Below are 13,475 nucleotides of genomic sequence, written 5' to 3'. Positions count from 1 at the left end.
CGGCTGAAGTTAGTCCATCTGATGCAGAAGCCATCTACTACATGTGTTTTCAGCATTAAGTCTGAAAATCGCAGAGAAAATTAGGTCTGGCCTTTTTGCTGTAAGGGCCCTTGTCCTCAAAAGCTTTTTAAAGTCTTCTTCTGTGTTTTCTATGTTCATGGCTCCTCTCGGTCCTCCTGAGGTGTTTGTGAGATACTTCAGTTTTGAATTTTAAGGACATTTTTAAGGACATGTTTACTCTCTCGGACATTTTCGGATACCTTACTAAAGAGGGCTGCAGGAAAGGTTTGTGAATATGTCCAGAGAAAGTGACTCAGACATTTGTTTTCCCACTTACAGTCGCTCAGAATCATTTCAGGAAAGTGTGCAGACTCCAGCAGCTACACCCACATGCAGGTTTGAGAAGTGAAAGTTAAATCCATTAAAACTCCGAGTCACTTTGACATATTTATAGATTTGTGCATTTAAGCAAATAAAATGTTTTTTGCTGAAAATACTCTTTTTTTTTATTCCCACTGTAAATATTTTCCCAGAGAAGTCATTCAGGTTTTAAAAAAAAAAAAAAAAAAAAAAAAAAAGGCTCCTTATTTATTTAGTGTTTATGGCTCTACGACTAATTACCGACTTCCTCTGCCAACATCCAAAGTAACGCTCATCACCGGGGGGGGGGGGGGGGGGGCAAAAACATTTTACAGCCTCCTCGTAAACAAACTCCCCCCTCACCCAGCTCGGGTCGGGACAAAGGCCGGACACCCTCAGCACACTTAAGGAGGGTGGGGCCCATTGTTGTGGACACCAGAGGCAGATGGTCGCTTGGGCCTTTTCTTCCACTCGGCCACTCCAGTGAAGGAATGTAAAGGCACCCCACGGACGGCCGGCGGGGGGGGGGAAAGGTCGCCAGCTGCTGCCCAAAGGTCACATGTGTAAAGCCCGTGGTATTAGCCGTCAGCTCGGACTCGGCGGACACCCCCACCTCAAGACAACAAAGGAAAGTCTGCTGCCGACACAGTCGTGGTGATACGTGTGACTGCAAAGGAACCTCGGTGTGGAGCCGCAAAGGTTAAACATCATTCTGACTGATGACACGAGGAGGGAAGAGAAAGAGTAAAGACACTCTGTTATTAATATGATAATATAAACTTTTACCAAGAACGAACCCATCGACTGAAACTGAATTAATTAGCTCATTTGTTTGAGTCAGAGATTCCCCCCGAAGGCACCGGACACAACAAGTAAACACTCGGTAATAATAATAATAACCACAATCATTTATTGCTACAGAAGAATACGTCTAAACATTCGCGAGAAAAGGTGAAATTAAAATTAAAAAGGGGAAAACAGCAATTGATTAAAATGATATGAGAAGTAATGAAATATAAGGCCTCTCCCCAAAGATGAAGGTGATTAAAATGATTTCAAATATATATATATTTATATGATATTGAATCACAGAACATGATGCTGCTGCTTTAGCCTGAATACATCTAACAGACTTCTGCTATGAAACAAACCAACATGGAAATCATTTCATTTCTTTCTTCTCTTTCACTTATTAACAGTCTCATGAGATGTTTCTGATAAGAGAGATGGACGGATGGAATAAATATACGGATGGATGGATGGATGGACGGATGGACAGACAGACGGATTGGATGGGATAGAAATAACAGTGGGTGGACTGACGAAAAGCTGAATGGATGGATAGAGATGGACAGAGATGGATGAATGGGATAGGAACAACAGTGGATGGATGTACAGACGGTGAGGGACATACAGGTGGACAGACCGACAGTGAGGGACATACAGGTGGACAGACAGACGGTGAGGGACATACAGGTGGACAGACAGACAGTGAGGGACATACAGGTGGACAGACAGACAGTGAGGGACATACAGGTGGACAGACAGACAGTGAGGGACATACAGGTGGACAGACAGACAGTGAGGGACAGACAGGTGGACAGACAGACGGTGAGGGACATACAGGTGGACAGACAGACGGTGAGGGACATACAGGTGGACAGACAGACAGTGAGGGACATACAGGTGGACAGACAGACGGTGAGGGACATACAGGTGGACAGACAGACAGTGAGGGACATACAGGGGGACAGACAGACAGTCGGAGTGATGGACGGATGGAGAGACGGATCAGCAGCCCTCGTCCTGATTGGCCGTGGCAGTGAAGCGAGCGTTGGAACCAGGTGCGTTGCTGAAGGAGACGGACGAGGGCGATGAGGACAGCTGCTCGTAGCTCGGCAGGCTGTCCTGGCCGGGGGGGGCGACATTACTGCTCCGCCTTGGCTGAGGTCTCGGCCTGTCCCCACCTTCGCCCCCCCCGGCGTCCCTCTGGTCCCGCAGGAAGGACAGCGACTCGGCAATACGCTTCAGAGTCTGGTCCACGTGCGTTATCTGTTAAAAGGTCAATAAAGTTTGAGGATTCAAAGCATCCACTGGTGTACACAACAAATGATTCTTTGTCATTCAAACTAAATTAAATATGTTAATTTGTGAGTTTCAACACAGGAGAACAGTTCAGTTATATCCATCATATGATTTAATTACCCAGAAACTAACTCGTCTAATTATTTTACAGTTGTGTCGTGCACAGTCTATCGGGATTGGATCAAACTAAATTACATTTCAAAGCAGTCGGTAGCAGCGACACTAAATGCCAGTTTAAGTTGGATTTTATTTTCATAAGCAAAAGGGAAAAATCACTTTGTTATTCGCCAAACGAATTTTTCCAGGAATTAAATGCGTTTGATAGTTTTGCTCATGGCGGCGAGGCGGGAACTGAAGACACTAGGGGGACGCTTTATTTAATTTAATTTTTCTTTTCTTTTCTTTGCTTTGTTTTGATACATCTTAAGTAAAAATGGAACAAAGCACAAATCTCAAGGTTTCTATTTCTGCGCTGCCGAATTGGCACGAGCTGTTAAAGTTTGATATTTGAGTCAACAACAACAACAACAACGACAGGGATCTGGAAATAATTGTATTCGTAATGCAACAAAAAGATTCTGTCTTTTGTTGCATTATCCAAAACGCTCCTCGTTGTGTTTGTCTTGATGAGTGAAGCTGCCGCTGTAATGTCAACGTCCTCCTGAGAGAAAGCCTGTTCTCACAGAAGAACAAACCATCAAAAACAAGACAAACACGCTCGTGTAGATTCCCTCACAAAACAAAACACAACGATCTGAAAACTGTACAAGAGAACACTTCCCAGTGAAATGGCCCAAATCCCACCTTGTCCTCCATCCTGTTGAGTCTGGAGCCGATGGAGTTGGTGCCTTTGTCCCTGGCTCTGTCTTCAGAGAGAGAGAGAGAGAGAGAGAGAGAGAGAGAGAGAGAGAGAGAGAGAGAGAGAGAGAGAGAGAGAGAGAGAGAGAGAGAGAGAGAGAGAGAGAGAGAGAGAGAGAGAGACAACAGTCCAGTAAATAATAAGACAGGAGGATTCGGGCTGTGGTGTGTTGCTCGGCCACTGTTGTGTATTTTCAAGGAAGCGATGGAGTGATTCATTACCTGGGCCCGTCTGGAACAAAGTTATCTTCCCTAAAGACTGGTCCATTCTGAGAGGGACAATGGGAGGCTCCGGTCAGAGAGAGTAAACGTTTACACATCTACACACTCGCTCTGAATCTCGTCCCACACACACACACACACCTCTGGTCCCTGCATCACTCAGGGACCCACTCATCCTTTACCTCCTCTGCAGCTCCTTGATCCGCACCATGAGGTTGAGGTGACCCTGGGAGTACTGCTCGATCACGTCCCGCACGTCGTACGGCTTACGCGCTTGCTAAAGGGACAAAAGACAACAAGCAGAAGACTTAAAATTTACTGTCTGTCATAAAAAAGCTCCTGATATAACTCTAGGTTACATTTTTCTGTCTTTGAAAAGGATGTCATTGCAGGATTTCTAAGTTTTTAAAGGGGTTGGTCACTCCTCACTCTGCTGCTGAGCTCATAATGATAAGAAGATGAAGAGGGATGATAATAAATTAGAATAATATGAATAATTATAATGATAACAAACTTAATTCAAATAGGAACCTTTCACAACACCTACACGGCACTTTACGGGTTGGAAATTAGGAGTTGAGGGCAAACTTTTACAAAACATTTACATGTAACTGAATGAGTCAAATTTAAATGTAGTATAGAAATCAGACACTGAATATTAATGCTGCCGGTCTGTATTCACTGTCAGACAGTTACATAAATTTCATCCATTATATAATTATATATATATATAATGGATATATAAACAACCATTCACACCAACAGGCAGTTTCAGGGTCTGCGATTAGCCCACATGCGTCTGGACAGTGGTACACAGGCAATGAGAGAACATATAAAACTCCTGTAAACCAACTGCACCACCCATAAGAGTACCTACCCTATATTTTAGTTCATTGATTAAAATGGAGGATTGAACAAAGCCCATAAGCCCCGGACAACCTTCCTACTCTGTGAGGCTGCTGCTGCTAAAAGGCTCATTTACAAAACGCTGCTGTTACACAACTTCAAACACTCGCTGTTAACACAACGACGCCATCACCCCAACATCTGTGCCTGCACGTCTGAAGGCACATTCAGTGCTCATGGATACACAATGCAGATGTCCAAGTGTACAACACAAACAGTTGGGACTGTGCTGATTGGATGTGCACTACAATGGAACAGGATGAGATGAAAACCGTTTTAATATGAATGGAAACCTGTACCTGGGAAAGTACGATTAACTATTGATTCTTCTTCAGAGATTAAAAGTATTAATTTGTTATTGTTGATTCCCAGTCTCTGGGGTTTTGTGTTGTTCTGTCTGTGCTGTTACGACAGAGTCTACACACATACAACTGGGTAAGCAGCGTACTTTTATTATGAATACATTAATAAAATGTGAATGTTGAAAAACTGCGAATGAACGGAACCAGATGCTTTTCAGTTACCTCAGAGAACACATTTCAAGGTCTGTTTTGATGTGCAGCATGAAAGAAACTTTCTGAGCAAATGTTTTTACAAATCGTTGAAAGAAAAGTTATTTTCAATTTACCTGGAAATTCCTCTTGGCCACGAAGTAGCGCATCCTCTGGATCACTCGAATGGCTTTTCTGTGCGACTCTGTCATTCTGGGGAAGAGAAGTTTCACAGGGATGAGTTCATGTTACTCTGAAATTTCTCCTGAGGAAATGTAATGACACCGAGAGCGCCGGTGGAAAATGTTGTTTGAATTGATTTTGTTCTTTTTATAAAACAGGTGTCAGAGAAAAACCTCAGCGTCAGACCCCGGCTTTATTTTCCCTTCGCTGAACATTGCCCCTCTTACCCGAAGAATATCAATTTAGGGCGAATATTCAGCGCAGCAGAGTTTTCCTGATTACTATTCCGACGCCGTCAAAACGCCGCTCCCTTATGACTCGTCTTCCTCTGAATGCGATGAAGGCGGCTTGATCGATTTCTGGGGTCTGAGTGTTTCTCTGAAAATCATTAATGAAGGCTGGGAGGGACTGTCGCACATTTATCCTCTGTTATATTGTGTGTGTGTGTGTATGGGGGGGCGGTTATTAAGGATCTATTACTTATTGGGGTCATTACCCTGGTGGAGCAGAGGATGAGTGTGTGTGAGGCGCAGCAGCAGTGAGCTCTCTATCAGATCTGGTTAAGGGGAAAGAGGGGAGAGGTTTCTCATGATGGACTTTTCACAGGCAATGCGACCGGCTGTTTCTCAAACGCACCTTTCTCTGCATCCATCATGAAATGTCAATGATGTGCTCAGTGACCCATTCTGTGAAATCCAGTTTGCGGCCAAAATGTGATGCATGTGCTCATGTGCTGCCGATAGGGTTGCAAAGGGGCGGAAAGTTTCCGGTAAATTTCCGGAAAGTTTCCGGAAACTTTCCATGGGAAGTTAATTTTGGGAATTTTGAAAAAAAAACAACTACGCAAATGAAACGCTGAGCAATAAAAACATAATTCAAAACTCTATTTAAAAGATGTATGGAATGCACCACACGCTGCACGTTGAGAGTTTCAACCCTCCACTGTGCATTCTTCCATCACATGCACAGATAACTCCCAGCATCCTTCACTCTACAGCAGAGCTATTGAGGCTTGCTGTAGTGTGCAGGACTAGTCAGGTAAGTTTCGATGATATTACTCGGGAAAATATATTAGCATGCTGATTGAGGATTGTTCATCTGTTCATCTAGCCTATTTCCATTCATTTATCCATCAATTGTAAAATATTTTCACAGACGATTCCAATAGTTTGGCTAACTATTTATATCTCTGGCATTGCATTAGCGTTTTTTTACAAACTATTTTCTCATCTTATTCTACAGAACAATGCCACGTGCACTATCTCATGTGTGGAGACATTTCACTCCATCCAATGTAGAAGGAAAGGCTGTGTACATTTGCAAATACTGTGCAAAGACCTATGTTAAGAATGACACAACGATGCAGAAGCATATAGTCAAGTGCCCAAAGTTTCCTCAGGGCTCAAATCAGCCTATGACAAAACAAAATGTTTATATTTATGTCTGTATATAACAAGGTAAATACAGTTAGTATAAATTACCAACAAAATGTCCAGTTTATTCCCGTTAATTCCTGTTAATTCCCGTATCTTCCCGTTAATTCCCGTTAATTTCCATGCAAAGTTTCCAACTTTGAATATTCCCGGAATTTTGCAACCCTAGCTGCCGATACGACCGGAGACAGAAGGAGGGACGGGGGGGGAACAGTGGGACGCCGAGGATCAGTTTAACTGGGAGTGAAGTGTGAACAGGGAGAGTTTCTTAATTTTGTTTTTAAATGTTGTTTATGATGTTTTCACTAGTGTGTTTCATCTAAATTGTACAAGTTATTGTTTTATTCACTCTGGAATGACCCTTTATATTTAATTATTTATATTTACATGAGGAGTGGGTCCTCTCTACGGAGGCAGCCATGTTTTTTTGACAGAAGCCCAGACTGGACAAATTAAACCTTTTGAGTTGTTATGACAACTGGAGGCTTCCACAGGTTCTCTTTCATGTTTGGAAGGGCAGGGTGAGGTGAGGCGAGTTCAGCTGCAACATACACATTCACCACTAGATGTCACTAAATTCTACAAACTGAACCTTTAAATTTAGGGAAGCCTTGTTCATCCACACAAATACATGGGGCATTAAAACAAAATAAATACATTTCTGAGAAGGTACATTTTTAATAGGTCGTAGCCTCTTAAGCATCGGGTGAGATTCGCCTAAAATGCCTGTCTGAGGAGTACCGAAAGTAAATTGAAAGCTGTTCTTGAACCATTTGGAGCACATGCATGATCTCTTTTGAAAGGTAACATTCTGAACTTTCCCCCCCAACAGTCAGAATCAGTCTAAGTGCTACTGACATTGAGTAATAGCAGTTGGAACACAGTGAAGTAGAAGGTTTTTATTTCCCCCTTAATATTTTTTGGTAAACAGATGCCTGCAGATGACTCTAGCTGGGACTTATGAGCTGGAAAACACACTGGGACCCGAGCATGAAGCCTTGACTAGCCGTGGTTCAAATTTGATAACAATACCACAGAAAATGAATATTTCACAGATTTTTTCCTAAGGGCATGTCTAGGCGTTTTCCACAAAGGCCATCTGGAACTATGGTAACCAACTAGGCTAAAAAGGCTACTTTTACACTCAAAATCATACTTTTATATAAAGGAGGCAAAACCGGTCATATGGTTTAAAATTTATACAAATAAACATCTTTCATGTTGTTTACATCTTGATGTTGGCTGCGCTGAGATTACGCAACAGCTGACTGTGGCTATTCTTTGATGTAATAGTGTGTTTTGGACTGATTATGTTACTGGATTGGATCGTCTGGACCTTTGTACCAAGACTGTTTTCGTTGGAATGTTGTCGATCTGTGGATTAATATGATGCTTCTTAGGTGAGTGACGTCGACTTTGTGATTGTTTTTTTTGTGTTAGTGTCTTGACGCCCGCGGGCCGGTGCTGCCGATAAGGTTTTTTGCCGATAAGGTTTTTTTTCCCAATATAAAGAGCAGGATTTATTTCTCCGCTGCTGTATTGATAATATTGATAATTTGGAATTCACAGAGATTTGACAAACGCAGTTTAAAGTAGCACATTTTTTAATCTTTTTCAATTCTGTGTTGTCTCGTTATGAACAGAACCAGCGGCAGCATCTCGTAATGGCTCAATTTAGCATGACACTGGTTGTGGTGTTGCGGGCGGAGAACAGCTGGTTCCATATTTCGGTCGTCAACCGAGCACAGAGTGATCTTTGCCAACGAGGCGGCCGCGTGCATTTGGAACGACGCATCATTACCCCAGCGTTTAGAAAGATGATCCCATGGGTCGAGGCTGTCGCTCCATTCGTTTCACTACTGTGCCCTTACATTACACCGCCGTTACTTAACGCTCGTTTCCTCATCACGCTCTCGGCCTCTCGCAGTGAAAGAGCCTCGGCGAGCACCGGTGCATTTCCCCTAATAGATAATCACCACACAGGAGAACTCGGGGGTTTCGGTACATAACAGAGGTTAATTACAAAATAGCAGTGGAAAAAAATATGCATGCAAACATTCTCTAACGTGCTCGTTAAAGTGTGTTTTCGCAGACACCCATCAGTGTGAACTCACTGTGACACTGAGCTGACGGGAGCCAGCTCGCTGTAGCGCTCCGGCTCCAGCTCCAGGTCGTCTGCGAAGCTGCAGTTCCTCTGGAGGTGGGGGGGGGACTGAACATCCAAGAGGCCCGGGCGTCTCTCCACTGCACGTGCACACACACACACACACACCACACGAGACTGTTATCTGTGCATCCAGAACAGCCACTGATGCTGCTGACTACAGTTTGCTGCTCGCGTTCCAGCCTGCTTTGCTGTGAACATGTATGTGTGTATATGTGAGAAACCCGAGGATTTGCAGTGCGATTCATTTAATTGCTCGCTTTTTTCTCCCCTGCTGCACCAACACTTTGTCATCTACCCAATAAGAACAGAGAATAAAGCGAGTCTATAGATTCTATTAGTTTACTAAGATGAAAGTCATTGCCTCAGTAGATGGCTCAAATAAATGTTATAAAACTAAGCAGCTTCTCAAACTCTCTAATGATTTTAAGGAAGGCAGCCTCTGTGTGGGAGTATTATGACCCTGACTATTCATAGATCGGATTCGAATTATGACTGAACTATCATTTAAAACATCTGAGTTTACTTCTGCAGTTATAAGAGCACTAATGACAAAGATTTAAAACAGCTTCATGGGTGAAATAAGGGATTTATCATTTCCTGTTGTCAACTTTCTTTTTCTACTTGAAAGCTGTTGGTAATTAAGAACTGTGTGAAAATAACAAACATATTGTCAATATCTCCACTTGTTGTGGAAACCTGCTAATAATTTGAACCTGAAAACCCAGTTTTTTTGCAACTGTGGCAGCTGGAGAAGAGAAAACCAGGATATATAACTGGTTTTCTTTAACGGGAGTTGGAGTGGAACAGATTTAATTGGTCCTGTCAAGGGGGACAGATGTCTGATGTCGGATGTCATGACATGTCCTGACAAGCCGACTGATGTTTCCCAAGAAGAACACACAGAACCGATTACACTCCCTCGAAGGGGATTGTGTGATACTCCAGCACAAATTAGGATCTATGACAGATATCTGGTTTGGAAACAGCTTCAAACGCTTGAGGATTCTGATATTCTGCCCCCGTTCAGGTTTATTATTTTCATCTGGGTTATTATTACAAAAAGATTTACAGGCTTTAATATTTAGAAAACATGTTGCCTTCTTCAAACTGTCCTTTGCTGCAGCTCCTCTTTTCAGCCTCTGTCTGAAACACTTGGTTTCAGCCCCTGTCTCTACAGCTCAGCTTTTAATCATTACTGGTTTACTTTACCAGTTGGTCAAGAGGGCATGCAATAGGTCAAACTGATAGTGAGCGCCCTCTGCTGGATCAGAAGGTAAACTACTTCAGAAAGTCTGAAGGGCTTATATATATTTATATATACAGTATATATATCTTGAATAAAAACAGATCATTAACCTTCTTATACGAACTGTTCCACAAACTTTCGAATGAATGTTAGAAAATCTAATAAAAAGCGACAGCCCGAGCTGCTGGCGGTGCATTATGCAAACATGGGGCATCGCGGTGTCACATGACATCACGATGATGCGCAAGTATCTGTCAGACTGCTGACGAGCTTCAGGAGCAGTGATGTCTGTGGGGGGGGTGCAGGGGGTCTTCACCACAGACGTTAGGCTGTTTAAATGTTGCAGAACTTTAACATTCACAAAAGAAAACCCTACATAGCCCACCAGAGGAAAGACAAACTGAAGAGGCATCATATGTCTCCTTTATCTATTTATACTGCTCATCCAATCACTGACGATATCAACACTTGAACCTGACGGTGCAGGCGAGAGCTTCACCTCCAGGGACAGAGCAACAGAAAACCACTCAGAACAACACATTACCTGGAGGGGGGGAGCTGAACTGAAGGGAGGATAAAGACGTCCAGGACTGCTGATGATCTGAGGAGAAACAAACAACATCGATGTGGACAACAGAGCGTAAACTACAAAAATAAATAGTGATGTTAGTCCAAAAAATGTGCTGAGATGCTATTTTATTTACATTAGTTATTCAAAAGAACACAACACCTCATACGGTTATGTGCAGATTTGAGTGTTAAAGTAAAGAGTATGAAAGGACAGTGAGTTTACTATGAGGACATGTGCAGGACATGGACACTAACAGCGGCTCACCACATCCTGCCAGATTGTGGGATCCTGCTCGGCCACCGAGACAGAGACGAAAAGACAAGACAGGAAACAGAGACAGGGACAGAAAGTTTGTCAAATCACAGGATTTTACAGTTTATCAATCACGATAATGAAAACCAGCGATGGAAGAAGTCCTCTAATGAAACCTAATTATCTGCTTAAAAGAGGTAAATGTATTTATAATGGTGCTTCTCTCGTCTTGACGACCACTCAACAGTCAAAGCGTCTTGCCCGTGGACACTTCAGCACGCAGAACGGAAGAGCTGGGGGTTGAACAAGCACCCTTCTGGTAAGTGGGCGACCCGCTCTACCTCCTGAGCCACAGGCGCCCACGATAGGCAGGATGCAACTGACTGATTCCCGTACCTGAATCATGTATCCGTGTTTCCTGAGTCTTCTAATAATGTATTGATTAACAACCAGTCGACAGAAACTCGACAATATGAAACCGGCAACTTTAAATTAGAACTTAGAAAAATTAGAAATTAGAAAATCCGATCAGCGTTGGCTCAGCAGCTGACGTCTGCAGCCGCCGTGCGTCCCGTCAGTTGGATCACACGCCAGATGGCAACGTGGCAATTAACTTTAAATGAGTCATAATATAAAGCAGCACCCGGTGGATGCTCGGATGCAGCAGGACCACGTGTAGAATGTGTTTAGCTTCACGGAGGAAGACGCCGATCCTCATCGAACACGTTGGAACAGAACACTAAGCAACAGGCCGTCACGCAGCGGCTCGGGTTCCCGGCCCGAGTTAAAGATAAACGTTATAAAACTGAGCAGAACAGAGAGCGGGATCAAATCAGATGTTACGTTTGTATATGTTGTTCGTGATAAAAGTGTCATTTTCCTAGTAAACAGACCCCGGTCTCCTCGTCTGCTTTGAACAGAATATCCATTAATGCCCTCCGTGTTGCCATGATAATAATAATAACAATGATGATGGCTCGAGTTATTTATTTAAATCTTTATAAAAAAAGGCAGGTTGATAAATTAATGGAAAATACTGAAAGAGAAGTAAACATCCGAGACGCAATCCCAAAGAAATTAGAGAAAAGGAAATGAGTGAAGTGGATGAATAGATAGAAAACACTCAGTTATTCAATAATACATCCGTTCCTCCATCCAACCTTCTATCAGGTTATATATCTTTATTTCATATCTCTCAACATCCTTGCTTCTGCTCTCGGAACAAATGATTCATGGCCGGTGGGTACGGAGCAGGGTGCGTTCATAGGATTAAATTAACGCACGGTGACTTTACACTGCAGCTAGAATAAGATACCGAGGCTAATTAACCCCATTTGGAGTATTCTCCCAAGGTTAAGAGAGGGTTTGAAACCATTGACCTGCAAATGGTAGCATATGAAAAGCCATTGAGTCTTGGGTTCTTTCTCTGAGGAACATGAATGTCTCTTCAAAATGTCCTCGGCAATCCAACCAATAGTTGTTTGTATAATTAAGACAGAAGTGACAGACAGGCCGACGTTTCGGTCCTTAAAGGAGACAAATTATTCTTAATCAGTTTTTCAGCCCTCTAATGTGTTGAATAGGTTTGTTGTGTATAAGTTCTACAAAGGAAGCCTCTTAAGCAGCGGGTGAGATTCACCTAAAATGCCTGTCAGAGGAGTACTGAAAGTAAATTGAAAGCTGTTCTTGAACCATTTGGAGTACATGCACTTTCCCCCCCAACAGTCAGAATCAGTCTAAGTGCTACTGGCATTGAGTAATAGCAGTTGGAACACAGTGAAGTAGAAGGTTTTTATTTCCGCCTGAATATGTGTTGTTAAACAGATGCCTGCAGATGACTCTAGCTGGGACTTATGAGCTGGAAAACACACTGGGACCCTAGCATGAAGCCTTGACTAGCCGTGGTTCAAAATTGATAACAATAACACAGAAAATGAATATTTCACAGATTTTTTCCTAAGGGCATGTCTAGGCGTTTTCCACAAAGGCCATCTGGAACTATGGTAACCAACTAGGCTAAAAAGGCTACTTTTACACTCAAAATCATACTTTTATATAAAGGAGGCAAAACCTGTCATATGGTTTAAAATGTATACAAATAAACATCTTTCATGTTGTTTACATCTCGATGCTGGCTGCGCTGAGATTACGCAACAGCTGACTGTGGCTATTCTTTGATGTAATAGTGTGTTTTGGACTGATTATGTTACTGGATTGGATCGTCTGGACCTTTGTACCAAGACTGTTTTCGTTGGAATGTTAGCGATCTGTGGATTAATATGATGCTTCTTAGGTGAGTGACGTGAAATGGTTTACATCAGTCGAATCGGAAGAATCTTAGCTTTCTAATGATATGTTGCATCAGTATCTAGCGGTACGAGGCAGTTCTGAAAATAACAATGTTTGAGGCTTATCGGCAGCACCGGCCCGACCGTGAGCCGGTGCTGCTTAACAGGTAAGTCCAAAGTCGCCTCCACCCCCCCCACTGCCCCTGAAAAGTCCTGAAGCTGCTGAAACGCCTCGTCACTCGTCTGCATTATTATGACGTCCTCCTTTACATTTGCATAATGCAGGCCTGGCTGCTGGAGCTGTCACTTTTCATTCCAACTTTCCAACTTTCATTCAAACGTTCAAAGGGGATATTTCATAACCGAACTGTAATGACCTGTTTGGACAGAAGAATGAGACCAACTGGGGTCTT

The 13,475-nt window shown here is 42.9% G+C and overlaps 1 protein-coding gene across 1 annotated transcript in view; it reads right to left on the bottom strand.

Annotated features, from left to right (window-relative positions):
• Positions 1-1,246: 1,246 nt before the first annotated feature.
• kcnq1.1 (potassium voltage-gated channel, KQT-like subfamily, member 1.1) overlaps positions 1,247-13,475 on the bottom strand; it is a 39,915-nt gene continuing 27,686 nt past the window's right edge. The window contains exons 11-17 of the mRNA XM_061068380.1: positions 10,496-10,552; positions 8,653-8,782; positions 5,060-5,135; positions 3,708-3,802; positions 3,526-3,572; positions 3,250-3,311; positions 1,247-2,412 (exon numbers count right to left, since the gene is read on the bottom strand). Coding sequence (XP_060924363.1) covers positions 2,152-2,412; positions 3,250-3,311; positions 3,526-3,572; positions 3,708-3,802; positions 5,060-5,135; positions 8,653-8,782; positions 10,496-10,552 — 728 coding nt within the window. The 3' untranslated portion in view covers positions 1,247-2,151. The remainder of the gene's footprint in view (positions 2,413-3,249; positions 3,312-3,525; positions 3,573-3,707; positions 3,803-5,059; positions 5,136-8,652; positions 8,783-10,495; positions 10,553-13,475) is intronic.

The sequence above is a fragment of the Limanda limanda genome, chromosome 3 (genome assembly GCF_963576545.1).
Source record: "Limanda limanda chromosome 3, fLimLim1.1, whole genome shotgun sequence".
Lineage (NCBI taxonomy): Eukaryota > Metazoa > Chordata > Actinopteri > Pleuronectiformes > Pleuronectidae > Limanda > Limanda limanda.
This window is presented reverse-complemented; position numbering and strand designations above follow the sequence as displayed.